The sequence below is a fragment of the Astyanax mexicanus genome, chromosome 8 (genome assembly GCF_023375975.1).
Source record: "Astyanax mexicanus isolate ESR-SI-001 chromosome 8, AstMex3_surface, whole genome shotgun sequence".
In the NCBI taxonomy this organism is placed as follows: Eukaryota; Metazoa; Chordata; class Actinopteri; order Characiformes; family Acestrorhamphidae; genus Astyanax; species Astyanax mexicanus.
In genome coordinates, this window is record NC_064415.1 from 27,007,991 (window position 1) to 27,021,500 (window position 13,510).

Below are 13,510 nucleotides of genomic sequence, written 5' to 3' on the forward strand. Positions count from 1 at the left end.
CAATAATAAGTTTTGGACAGCTTCAGCTTGTGGAAATATTTTATAAACAAAAAGTGTTGAACAAACCAGAATCGGTTTTATATACTTTAGATTTTTCTACGTAATACATTTAGCTTTGAAGGCATCTTCATGAGGTAGAGTCACCTGGAAGGGTTTTCTTAGTATCTTGAACAGTCCCCCACAACACCAGTCTCAAAAAAAAAAAAAAAAAAAAAATTGAGTGTGTCCAAACTTTTAACTGGTACTGAATGTTGTGTTTGTGCTCTATTAGTGACAGACATTGCGCTTCTGTCCCCAGCACTTTCAGTTCATCACAATTCTGCAGTTTTAACTAATTTTATCATTTCCATTGTTGATTATGTAGACTAATCACTGCAGTCCTACACAAAACCACCATTTGTTTCTACTGCTGATTAATTAGCTTAATAAGTAGCTCATCCAGGCAGAAAAGAAATGATAACAGTGCTGTTTTGTCTGCACTGGTACCACCGAATTCAAACGTTCAGATTTTGCTGAAAATATTGTGAAAACAGAATGATGAACAAATGTACCCCTATTATGCAACACTAGATTTACATAATAGGGGTACATTTAATAAAGGGCATAATAAGGGAAAGATTCAAATCTGCATCATTAGCATTTGCAGAAGAAATGAAATGCAAGTCAAAAACCCGGTAGTTCCCACAAGAAAGACTAGATTATATTAAGGCTGAATTTTGAAGAGATTACATCTCCTGAGAATCACCTGGCTGGAAGTCCACCACATACTGTGCTTCAGTTATCCTCCTTCTCTTTAAAGCCTTCTACACCTGATGTTCCTGATGTGAGAGAGAAATCCTCCCGGACTTTGTTAGAACCACCCAAGGCACTCGTTAGATTTCCATGGTTTTAAAGAAAACCCCTGCACTGTTCTTACTTAGGAAGAGAGAGTTTTACTATCCTATCTCCCCACCATACTCTCACGCGCACCCACACAGTGATGCCCTACAGCAAGTTACTCCACGGACAACAAGTCGAGAGAAGAGGAAGAGGAGCGGAAGAGGAGCTGGTGGTGTTTCACTCCAATAATTATACCCCTCTCCCACCGCTGCCAGTAACAGCCAGGTTGACCTGAGATCCTGCCGTCAATCACGGCGTGGGCACTGACTCAGAAGGCAGTGGCCCGGAATATTCTCGACACAGTCTACCGAATTGGCTCCTCCGCTGTGCAGAAAAGCAGATAGAGAGCAAGACCTGCACCTCAATTAGAGCGTAGAGCCTTCAGGAAATAGACACCATCGTACCCCAATTACAGCAAATACAGAGCCTGGACCAGGAATCTTTAGCTCACCTCTGAACTCTCAAACACTGAACTCTCAAACACTGAGCTCTTTGAGACGGAGTCGGCTGGAAAGTAAAAGTGGCACTGAGGACTGATTATTTACGTTTGCAAAAGCAACTGGAAACAGTTTAACAGTTTAATTAATCCAAAACAGGTTAGAGCATAAGATCTAATCCATTAAGATGATCTAGTCACTAGACCTATACCCATAGGATGCACAGCAAGAACGCTGTGTGTTTTCACATACAAAATCATTTGTCATTTACATTCGGAAAGGAGAAAAACAGTACAAAAATAGACCTTTTGATGAGATCGTTGATAACAATTGGCAAGTGGTATACTAATAGTTTATAGTTTTTTTCAACTTTGAATACAAACAGTTCAAATATAAATTCTTTTTTTTCCTGCATTTAAACTATATAGTCTAAAATAATTATTAAAAAAAACAGGAAGTTCACAGTTATACTGAAAAAGTAAAAGTATAAAGAGTCTATGAGGAGGGAACGTTGTTTGCTACACGGTAGTTTCATGTTTCCATAGACCAGTCTTAATGCTGCCTGAATTCTCTATACTCAGATACGGCAAATTCTGTGGCCTTTCTGAGTTTTTAGCGTTCGGTCCGTTCTCTGAGGCTAAGTTCAGCCCGTACGATTTGGGCTGCACCTCCAGTTCAACAGGGAGGGGCTGCTTTGGGCAGTCTTTAACTGGGCTGGATAATTCAGTCTCAGCTCCCTCTCCTACTGCTGCTGCTACTACTACTGCACACCCGTTACTGACTCCATTGCTTTGGCTGTTGCTTTGGCTGCTGCCGAGGCCGTTTCCCAGGCTGCCTGTAAGTCCATTCCCGAGGCTTTTTCCCAGGCGGCCGTTGCCAAGGTTAATGCCCCCGCCCTTGTTGGCGTTTCTGTCGAAATGGCGGGAGCGGCGCGGCAGGCTAGCACTTGCATCGCTGCTGTCCTGCTGAAGCTGGCTCTGCTGCCGCTCGCGGTAAGCCAAGTAGGCTGCTCGCCGGCTGTTGCGGGCATGCAGGCTGTCGTGGTGATGCCGTCTTTGAGGGGCACTCTGGACGCTTCCCTCCACACTGGTGGGCACGTCATAAGCATACTCGCGTAAAACAGTCAGGCGGCTAGCTCGGTGTGCCCGTGCCCGGTTCTTGTGGTGCCGTACCGAATGTCCGTTGACACTTGAGCTCCCCATCCCGGGGTGACCGTTGTTGCCAACGGGGCGATACTGGACCTCAACAGGCGTGACGTGCATCTTGATCTCATTATCCAACGAGTGTTCTGTTAAGCTGTTGTCCAGCAGAGGGACACCATTGGACGGAGCAGGGATTGACTTGCACTGGGCCGCTTCCACCTGCAGATTGGTTAACTTGCAGCCCTGGTTAGAATTGCGCAGACTTGGTGCGCTCTTGTTGGTGCATGATGATTCAGTGCCACTAGCAGGACACCTTACAGACTCCCCATTGCCCGTAGCGGCTGATTCACTCCCAGCAGCCCCTGGCAACGGCACAAGCAGGGCGTCAACTTGGACCGCGTAGTTCCTTCGAACGAGGCAGCAAGCCCGTGACCAGTGCCGGCGCATGTCTTGGCGACTGATGCAGTGACGGGCCACTAGGAACGCGCCCAGCGCCAAAGCAGCTACTCCAAAAAGGCAAGCGAACACCAGATCTATCGGATGCTCCTGAGAAACAGCCAATGCGCCAAATATCCAAAGCACTATATAAAGAGCCAAGGCTCCGGCCACGCCGAGGAGCTGAGCGGCAAACGTATGCTCGTTCTCCAGCGCTGACAAGGACACTGGCTGCATGCCAGACACAGACGACACGTCCCCATTCGCAGGGGGGACCTCGGCAATCTCGGCCACGGACAGCCGCTGCTGCTCTTCAGACTGTTCTTTGAGTTCAAAGCGTCTCTCAGGATGGCGACGCAGCTGAAGGAGGATGCTCAGGAAGTACATGCAGTCCACAAAGACGATGAAGGCCGCTGGACCGTAAAACGCTCCGAGACTGGGCTCCCAAGCCATCCAACAGCTGAGGAAACAGCAGATGCTTTTGTTAGTCTTTAATTAATGAAATAAAATACACAGCCAATTAATGTAGAAATGCAAATCATACCACTACACATTTAATTTCAATTTAATCACATTCAAAAGCTCAAAACATGCAAATCAGTCCCAGATAGAGACATCCGCCATCAAAGTTTCATCAGCCATATGGGGAAACATTTAAATTGCATTCCTCCTGTCTCACAATGAGCAAGTCTGTCGTACGACTCTGCGCGCTCTCCGCACGCATCGCACCGCAGTTGTCTTTGGTAGCGCAACATTAATTAAACTCTAAAAAAAAAACAAAAAAAAAAACAACTCAGATGGTGCAGATTTTCCAAATTGCTCTGCTTTTACCCAAACAGCTGCCATCAGTGAGGACGAGGCAGAAAGAGAGAGAGAGAGCGAGAGAGAGGCAGGGAAACTGGCAGACACAGGGTGGCTAGGCTTTGGGCTAAAAATAGAATGCCATAATTAGGCTCGCTAACTTCAGAGCGCCTCAACTTTTCGCCTCCGCAAAATATCCATTATTCACTTCACAGCGCGTGGGACGAAAATGCCATTGACTTAAAATAAAATAAATAAAACACACACGTGGGTGTGCAGAGATATGAATGTGACAGTTGTGTCAGCTGGGAGATTTGAGAAAGTAGCACTGCGCTCCCTGAAGCAGGCGCTAAAGCACACAGGATTTAGTTTTTACGTTTGGTGAGTCATCGCATGTCATGTACATTCAGTCATTATACTAGAATACTGTAAGACATATGTTTTTCTGCTGACGTGCCATATAAAAATGCAGACTTACAAATAATGTGTCAAATCAATGTAAGTATACAAGACTGAATTAATATTTCTAAAGCGTTCTGGATTTTTTTTTTTCCTCATGCAATATATGTAATAAAACAAAAAATTAGACAGCACCATATAATATCCAATATATCTAAAGGAAACAGAGACTGTAAGTCTAATAAATATCCAAGGATATTATATGAGTGTGGTCTGATTTCCCTACCTTTTTGTTTTGTACAAATCACACCACAAAATCCCCAGTGAAAATATCAAGGAGTGCACGCATGTGTAAACCAAGTGACCTTCCAGATGTTAAGCATTTATTAATAAGTATGTAAATGTAAATCAAAGAAACAGCATTAGACTAAGCATTAGCAAATTATATTTATATTTATTATTATTGTGAGAGAGAGTGTGAGAGAGAGAGAGTGAGAGAGAGAGAGAAAGAGAGTGAGTGAGTGAGTGAGTGAGTGAGTGAGAGTGTGAGAGTGTGAGACAGGGTGTGTGAGAGAGGGAGAGAGAAAGCGCAAGTGCCTTTAGAGTTGACAATTTGGAGGCAAATAAAGCTTCCTTGCTGGATTGCCATTTTTGCTAACCAGCATGAGTTCATGCAAACACACTCGTGAAAACGACATGACTAAAACGAGAGGTCAAACGATATGTGCATTCATTTAACTTATGGCATTTTTCAGACGCTTTTATCCAGAGTAATTCACAATGTTGTTCCAATTACAGAAGTGGGCCAACATAGTGTTAGGAGTCTTGCCCAATGACTCTTATTGGTGTAGCGCAGAATAATCACCCAAACCTGGAACTGAACCCCAGTCTCCCACATGATGGGGTAGCTCACTGGAAGGCAGTGTTATCCACTGCACCATACCAGCCACTCGCACAAGTGTACTAGGAGGTCAAAATACGTGTCACAATATAAATGCATTATACAAAATGTGTACATGACAGCAGGTCTGCTCATGCAATAAAGAACAAGAATACCTGTTTTAAACATAATTATTAGCATTAAGCATTATTGTAGCTTTCTGATTTATGGAGCAACTGCTACTCTCACACTTAGAAATCTCAACTGAAAGGAGATGAATGGTTTTGAACTGACTTTTACTTTATTTCATGCAGTATTGTGCTACATTTAATGCTAGAAACATCATACTTACTAAGGAGCACTGGTTCGACTGCCGTAGTTCTTGATGTTAGCAGCTGCAGTTATGCCACAAACAATGATCGGTATTCCACCACCAATCAAATAGAATCTGTAGAACAAATAATATTTTTAAGATTAGTGGACATATCATATTTTAACACTACTGAATCCTTTATTGCATTCTTAAAGCTCTGCTGTTAACTGGATCCTAAAAAGTAAGTAAGACTGGAATTGTCTAGAATTGCCTGTTAGTGAATCCACATTTAAATCAGGAGTCATGGGACACGATACCAAGGATATACACTGACAAATGTCACACGTCAAGAAAAAGAAACTATTATACATTTATACTCTACCTCAGCATGGGTCTGGGGGGAGGTGGAGGTTCATCCAGTTCCTCATATTGTTTGGTCTTGCGTGTGAGCTGTTTGTAGATGTTCCTTGCAGTAACTCCTGACCACAGGGCTGTAGCCAATGTAGAGTAGTGCAGCACTATTCCCACCTGAGGAACACACCATTTTCAGTATCTTCATGGCTAATAAATAGGGCAGAATGTAGTACATACATATGGCGCTAAAATAATATTGCAATATTTCATGGTATTTTTAAGATAACGATACTCTTGGCGATATGACAAACCATTACATTGAAAAAATAATTTCAAGAATACACTACTGCAACAAAATAAAAATATTTCATTATTGCATACTATATGATATGCCACACCCCTAACTGAGATATTAATAAACTAAACTATTAAAGAATTTGAACAGATTTGTAACAGAGGCCAATGATTCAGAATGTGAAGATACTAAAAATGCACTACAATCATCTCAATATATTCAGAACTTACTTAAAATAAATGATACTGGACAGATATAATCTGTCTCTAGTAGATATATAGTGAGAAATAAGAACAGTTATACTTGTCTTTTGCTAAAAACAGCCAAAAAGTAGTTCCCTGATGTGCTAATTAGGGGTGGGTGATATGGCACAATAGTTCAGGGTATAATATCAGTCACGAAATTCAAAAATGTCGGTGATATTATTGCGTACGATACGTTATGGCACACCCCTAGTATATAGGCTGCTATATTGTTTTCCACAATTTAGAATTTCTGATTCTCACTCTCTAGCTAGGACTTGTTTCATCACATAGGGCAACCAGTGCTTGGAGGAGAACACTAACTGCCTATTCTGTATGTTCCAAGTTAACAATTATGCTTTCAATCTGTGTAGATTAACATCCAGAGCTCGTTTGACTTTGAAAGAAAATTTAAAAATTTAAGAATTAGTTTTGTTTACCTAACTTAGCTTAGCTTTACAGGTAATAAAAAAAAAAACATGGTGACACCCCTGTTTCGTACTAGTGTCGCATAATGCACCATATAATTCAGTCCACCTTGTGAATGGAAATAGACCAGAAAATAGACGTTTATTGATAGTGCACCTTATAATCCGGTGCACCTTATAGTCCGAACAAATATGCTAACTAATCTCAAATGTTGTACACAATGCTCACAGTTGGATTATTCTAATCAATCGCATGTTTTTAGTCAAAACATTCCTTTTTAAAGTGTTTCAAAATGTTCCAAAATATTGACTTCAGAAGAAGCAATTGTTAAACTGAAAAGCTCTGCAGTGATGTAGATTCTTACCGCTTGGCACACACTGGCATAGCGAGTCTGGTTGATGCCCCCAGCAAATGCAGCACAGGTGAGGAGAATATGCAGACACAGGTTAACCAGCATGTGCCAGCTCTTCTTGCTGACACGCACAGACCTGCAGACCACACAGAACAATGCACAGATTAATGCCACCATTCATACAAACAAGATCCAACTCATTGTACACGACCAGGATTCAATTTAAGGTATTGTTCCCAGCTTTGGCCATATGGTGGCATCTTGCAATGACACACTAACTAACAAAGCTTTTTCCAAGTGATCAGATGAGATGAGATGAGGCTTGGATTTTTTTGGATAAATTGCTAATGAATTAAACATTCAAACGTTCTAATCAGCTTTTTTTACGTCATATAAATAATATTTGAAAAAAGAGCGTTTTCTTGGTTTTTACCTGTGGTGGTAGATGTAGCTGACTATAATGGCCAGCAGACAGAGCACCAGTACAATAGCTGTGGCATAAATGACTGGGTGGAGAGGCTTGAAGCTGTATGTGACGATATCTGTCCTACTCAGATCCTGTTGAAAACAAGCACAATAAAAACACTCGTTAAAACACTGGACAATTTATATCATTTTTTTCTCTCACAATCTTGTGACAGATGCTTTGTTTGTTTGCCCAAGCATCTACCCAGAAAGGACCTGTCACAGACAAATCACACAGGAGACAACAATGCTAGTTAATACAAAAAAGGAAAATACTCATTAGCATCTCTTAACCACAGACAACTAGACATCTTACAAAAACATATTTTCAGTGCATCTCAGTAAACACACATTAATTGTTCTCACCATCAACAGAGCGTAGTTACTGAGTGAGTCACAGGACAGTGTAGTGAAATTATCATCGTGATGAAGGATCCGGCAGCCTTCAGACTGCCAGCCACCCTGACCGTCCAGCACACCGAAATCCCAACGGGCGGCCACGGGGTCCGAGCCGTGCAGGAAACGACGCAGAGTCACATTCACCGGACTGCGCAGAGGCTTTAATGAGACGCCCTCTAAAGTAAAACAGAGGAGAAGATTCAGAAGATTTAGACAACAGACATTCAGGATCAGCTGCTCTTCATACAATTTAAGGCAAATATTCTTTTTGTCTGTTTTTTACTTTTCCATGTGACGTAAATCTCAAAATGACTTGGAAGAAAAGATCTTTACACTCAAATTTATTTTTTTCTCTTCTGAAAAGTGGCCATTTTGGAGCTTTCTTGGAGCATTTCAAGCCCTTTTAAAATATGCTTATATGAAGATTAAAATAAGGTCAAAAACATACAGTTACTTCCTTGCTGATTTTTTTTTTAGGTAGGGTCATAACAAGACACTCATCTCAAAAGTCAAGAAACAATCTAATGTCCATGAGACGAGAAAGAGATGAGATTATAATATTATATATATATTTATTTTTTATTTTTAAAGCTGAAACATATGATTATAAAAAATGCATTTGACTCAATCACAAATGCATAAATGTATGTGATTAAAAAAAAGGTTAGTAATCATCATGGAATGTCAATCAATTTCCAATTATGATGTATGATTTAACATATGCAATAAAATACAGAAAAGTACTGCAGCCAGTTTTAAAAATCAACACTCTTATTTTCTAGTATTTGAAACATAATTCTATCAATTTTATTATCAATGTTACACTTATTATTTGTTTTCGATTCATTAACATATTTACTACCATAATAAACACACATGTATTTACAGAAAACATCCAAATGAGTCAGAACCTTCGACTTAACACCAATGTGTTAACACCTGGTCACTTCATACTTGAGTCTTGAGTATCAGGATTTAAAGTGAATAAGGCCAAACCACATGAAATACAAGTGTAAACTCTTAAAAACAGATACAAATCTCTTTATTTAAAGCTCGTCAGCAGGTGAACTGAGATGCATTTGAGGCATTCATCTCTCCAAGACACATTTAACAAACATTTCATGAGAAATTATCATATTCTCTCCCACTCAGCAATTTGATTTCGATCTGAATAACCGGACACACATTTGTCTACCATACGAAAACTTGTGTGATAGAAATTTTAATCAGGATACAAATCAGACACTAGTTTCATTAAGTGACCAGGTGTAAACTGGATCATTGAGTCGTGATCTACTGTGTTGTGATTTACCGATCTTGGTGAGGATCACAGGTGTGACCACGCTTCTCCTCTTGCTGCCCTCAGCCAGCATGGTTGAGTTGCCAGTGGGAGGGAAGAGTTTGCCATTGCGGAAAGCAAGAAGCTGAAGTTTATAGACTGTGTCATCACTCTGACCCGGGCTGAGCAGAGAGGAGAAGAGAGCTGGAGGAAGCTGGACTGATGCCTCTACTATTGTGTTCTGAAAATAGAGAGAAGTTGTTATTAAAACCATGACTGATTAAAATATTAAAAATGCATTGATATTTATTATTGCACTGTAATTAAACTACACATTTCACTTGAATACATTCCTCTTTGAATTTTAAACGTAAAGGGTAAATGGTTGTTGCCAGAATGTTTCCCTAATAGGACAGTGACTTTAGCATATATTGTGTGTACAATGTGCTGTGAGTAAGGTTTTACACCCCTGATATAGGATTATTTGTATAAGTCTACTCATAATTAAAAGTGTAGATAATATTTTTAAATGGTGTAAGTAAACAAACAAAACAAGAAAAATAAAAATGAGACAGAATATGACAAACACAACAGAAATGCTAATGTAAACAAAATATAAACACAACACCTTTAATGCCAAGGCTGAGAGATTGCTGGTGACATTGCATTTAAAGCTGAGTTGGCGGTCCAGGTTCATATCAGGGTTTAGAGCTCCGAGGTGAGGAATCAAAGTGCGCTCTGGCGCCACCTTCTGGAACAATGTGCAGGTCATGCCGTTGAAGCTGCTGGCCTTGATCACATGTGCTTCTACTGCAATGTTGTGGGAGTTCTTTTGAGGAAAAATAAAACAATAAAAAAAAAAGTCAGAACTAAAAAGATAGAAGAAAACAGAGTAAATTTCTGCTTTGTACTTAGAAATCAAAGTGGCATTTTCCTGCTCATGGACAGAGCCTAGTTTTTTCTATCAGTGGAAAATCTCTTTTCAAAATGCTGTGTAGTCTAAGACTAGACTTAATCCCTGTCTGGGAAACTGCCCCAAAGTGTAATAAGGGATTGGGTATCACAGGCTAGTGGTTATTTATAACAGCACTAGATTGTATCTCAGGTATCTCCTTCTAAGTATCTAAGAGCACATAAGGGTGGTCGACTCATGTGGAGCATCTGTGTACTAGACTGCAGCAGAGACTGTACTTTTTGAGAAGACTGAGGCTATGTTCACATTACAAGCCACATTGCTCAAATCTGATTTTTTGCTCAGATTCTTCGGATTATTGATGGTTCACATTCACAAATGTAAGTGAGCTGTATCTGTGTGTAATGTGAACAAATCTGTCCCTGAAACGCCTCACACGCACACACACGCATTTCTTCACCAACAACCAAAAACGTCATATTTGAAAGATGACTCGCTTTATAACAGTGAAATGGATGAGTTAGCAGCTCATATGTGGTGCATCTTTTGCTGGAGCGCATGCGATTTAAGACCACATATGAAAGTAGCTCAAATCGGATTTGGCACGTTCACACAGACATGAAAAAAATCAGATCTGAGCCACATTGAGCAAAAAAAAAAATCAGATCTGGGTCACTTCAGCCTGATAATGTGAACATAGCCTGAGAAGCTTTGGAGTGAATCAGATGCTTATAAACCTGTTCTACAAGTATATATTAAAGAGCATTTTAAGATATGGCATATCAGTCTGTCTTTTTTTAACACAAATAATGAATTGCTTGAAAAGCAATGAACCCCTTAATGTCATTTATGAGGAGTCTGTTGTTAGGTTAGCAAAGTGAATCATCCCTGATCCAGATCATGTTCTTCTCTGAGAGTATTCGCTTCCGAGTATCTGATTATCTGATTTAGAGTGCCAAGGTGTAGGCCACATAGGTACAGACATTAATTTGTACCTGCATCTGTCACAATTTTTTATTTTGTTTAAGGAGTATTGTATTTTATTGTGTTGTGTGATATCTGTAGCAAGTCATAAGTGATTGTACTAATCGATGTTAACTAGATGCAGTTTTGCATGGCCCAAGAGAAGTTTTCCCTGGGGGAGAGAATAAAGTAAAGTCCAACTCTTAGACTATTGAAATACGTAGTTAATGTATATGGTATTTACAGTAAAGTAAGATCCACTGGCCAATCGGAGTACAGCAATCTTCTGCAGACTCTCAACGATACGGGAACAAGCTCGCGCCTCCTTCTGTGCCATCCACAACACTCGCTCATCAGTCAGCATCAGATTACTGGAGATATCCACCATCACGTCCCCTAGCTGAGATAGAACACATACACACACATACAAATACTGAAATATTCAGCAGCATTATTTGTATACACCAGCATACAAATAAAAACACAGTATAACACATAACTTCACCCATTCTTTTAAGTAAATCAGGAGATCTGTTGGTGGAACTGAATAAAGTTCACTAAGAACTTAATAACAAAACCTACAACATTCATATGTAGGTGATGCACATTAACATTTCCCCTCAACATGGTGCACAGTGAAAGCTGATACTAGAGACATAGTTCCACGTTCCTCTACAGCTCTGCAGTCAAATCCCTCCATACTGATCTTATCTCCTCCCCCCAATGCTGCTCTCTCCCTGGATTAACCCACAGAAAGCACGCTTTGTGTTCTGGTAAAGAAGAACGCATGAGAGTGAGGTGGTGAACAGTGGTATTGATAATAGCGGGCCCTTTTAAGTAAGCTCAGTTTGTCTTTTACTGGTTACAATTCAGACTAAATTTAGTAAGTGTGGTACTTCTGTAGTTGCACAAACATTATAGACATGCTAAGGACTAGTCTAGATACAAAAACACGCAAAAAAATAATAATAATCCAGCTTCAAATATAAATGCATTTTTCACTGAATAAGTTCAATTTATAGGTCTATGTTTGAGTAAAATGAACATTGTTGTTTTATTCTATAAACTAAGGACAACATTTCTCCCAAATTCCAAATAAAAATATTACAATTTAGAGCATTCATTTGCAGAAAACGAGAAATGGCTGAAATACAATATATATATATATATATAGTATTTCAGAGGTTTGGTAAAAATCAAAGTGGTCTCATTTTTTTCCAGAGCTGCATATGATGTACACTACATGGACCAAAATATTTTAAACTGGGATTCAGCACAGATTGTGTAGCTTTACATGTGACCCACCATTCACTAGTGACCCGTTACTTGTAATCAACTACTAATGCTAATAGTGAGCTGCTTTTATGTTTGTTAGACTCACCTCTTTATATTTTTCAGCAAACGTCCCAATCTTCTCAATCATCTCGGCAACAAAGATCACATCCACCTTGTCAGAGAAGTTCGGAGCTTCCACAGTATAAGCCAGGAGCTGCTGGGCTGTGTGCACGGCATTGGTCAGGTTCAGAGCCATCTACTCACAAAGGCAACACAGACACAATAGAATCAAGAACATGAGAAATAGTGGACTTTGGTAGGGCTGGGCATTAGGATAGGAAAAAAAATAATAAACTATAAACAAAATGCACCAGAAGCAGCAGATTCTTAAAACTGTATTTAGTATAGTAACATTAATTAATATATTTTTTATGTACACAATGATAAAAGTGGCGAGATATGTATATATTTAGCCTTATCAAAATTACATTGATTGTCTTTTTGGAAAAACTTATAGGAACAGCGAGATTTTCAGCTACATAAATATTTAATCATGCAAAGTAGTGCAAACTTGGTGATCTCTTCCTATTTTATACTAGTGGATAAAAACAATGCACCACCAATAGGGGAGTTTAAGAGGTTAATAACATTAAAATGCATTTTATTTTTTCCCCCTTCACATTTTCATTGAATTATGTTGGTATACTTGTTTAAAAAAAAAAGCTATGTACACATTAATAATTTATATTTCTTCTAATACATTCTCGTAAAAAAAAGAAGAAGAAATGAAAAAAAAAAAGTGTAAATGCACCCTGAGGAGCAGCATGCTGGGAGGAAGAAGCAGTTATGTACCTGGTTGATGATATGGAGAACGCGGGTGGTGTCCTTCATGTACTCGCAGCGGGAGTAGTCCTCTTCGGCCCAGTGGCCAGTGCGGTCACAGCGCCTCCTTGCACGGCGGTCTTCAGCCGAGCTGCCCGAGTAGATGCCTGTACCAGTCACCTGCCGTGCACAGGGCAGGTACGCGGTGATGCCAGCCAGTGTGCGTGGCCATCTAAAACATACACACCAACAGAAGAAACTCAATGAATTAATACAGGCTTACTTTATAGAGTTAGTATGAACATGATATGAATGACTATTTCATGCAAAAGAATAAATAATTCCCAGATGAATTCTACACCTCTTCTATAGCTATATGATACAGTATTTTGACAGAAATCAAGGGTTTTAAAAATGTGCTTACTTTTTCTAAATA

General features: G+C 39.8%; 1 protein-coding gene across 1 annotated transcript in view; it reads right to left on the reverse strand.

Annotated features, from left to right (window-relative positions):
- Positions 1 to 1,443: 1,443 nt before the first annotated feature.
- Positions 1,444 to 13,510, reverse strand: part of LOC103037002 (adhesion G protein-coupled receptor A3) — a 51,965-nt gene continuing 39,898 nt past the window's right edge. The window contains exons 9-19 of the mRNA XM_007255175.4: positions 13,105 to 13,306; positions 12,359 to 12,508; positions 11,222 to 11,377; positions 9,730 to 9,930; positions 9,135 to 9,342; positions 7,790 to 7,998; positions 7,392 to 7,516; positions 6,971 to 7,094; positions 5,669 to 5,814; positions 5,326 to 5,421; positions 1,444 to 3,353 (exon numbers count right to left, since the gene is read on the reverse strand). Coding sequence (XP_007255237.3) covers positions 1,835 to 3,353; positions 5,326 to 5,421; positions 5,669 to 5,814; positions 6,971 to 7,094; positions 7,392 to 7,516; positions 7,790 to 7,998; positions 9,135 to 9,342; positions 9,730 to 9,930; positions 11,222 to 11,377; positions 12,359 to 12,508; positions 13,105 to 13,306 — 3,136 coding nt within the window. The 3' untranslated portion in view covers positions 1,444 to 1,834. The remainder of the gene's footprint in view (positions 3,354 to 5,325; positions 5,422 to 5,668; positions 5,815 to 6,970; positions 7,095 to 7,391; positions 7,517 to 7,789; positions 7,999 to 9,134; positions 9,343 to 9,729; positions 9,931 to 11,221; positions 11,378 to 12,358; positions 12,509 to 13,104; positions 13,307 to 13,510) is intronic.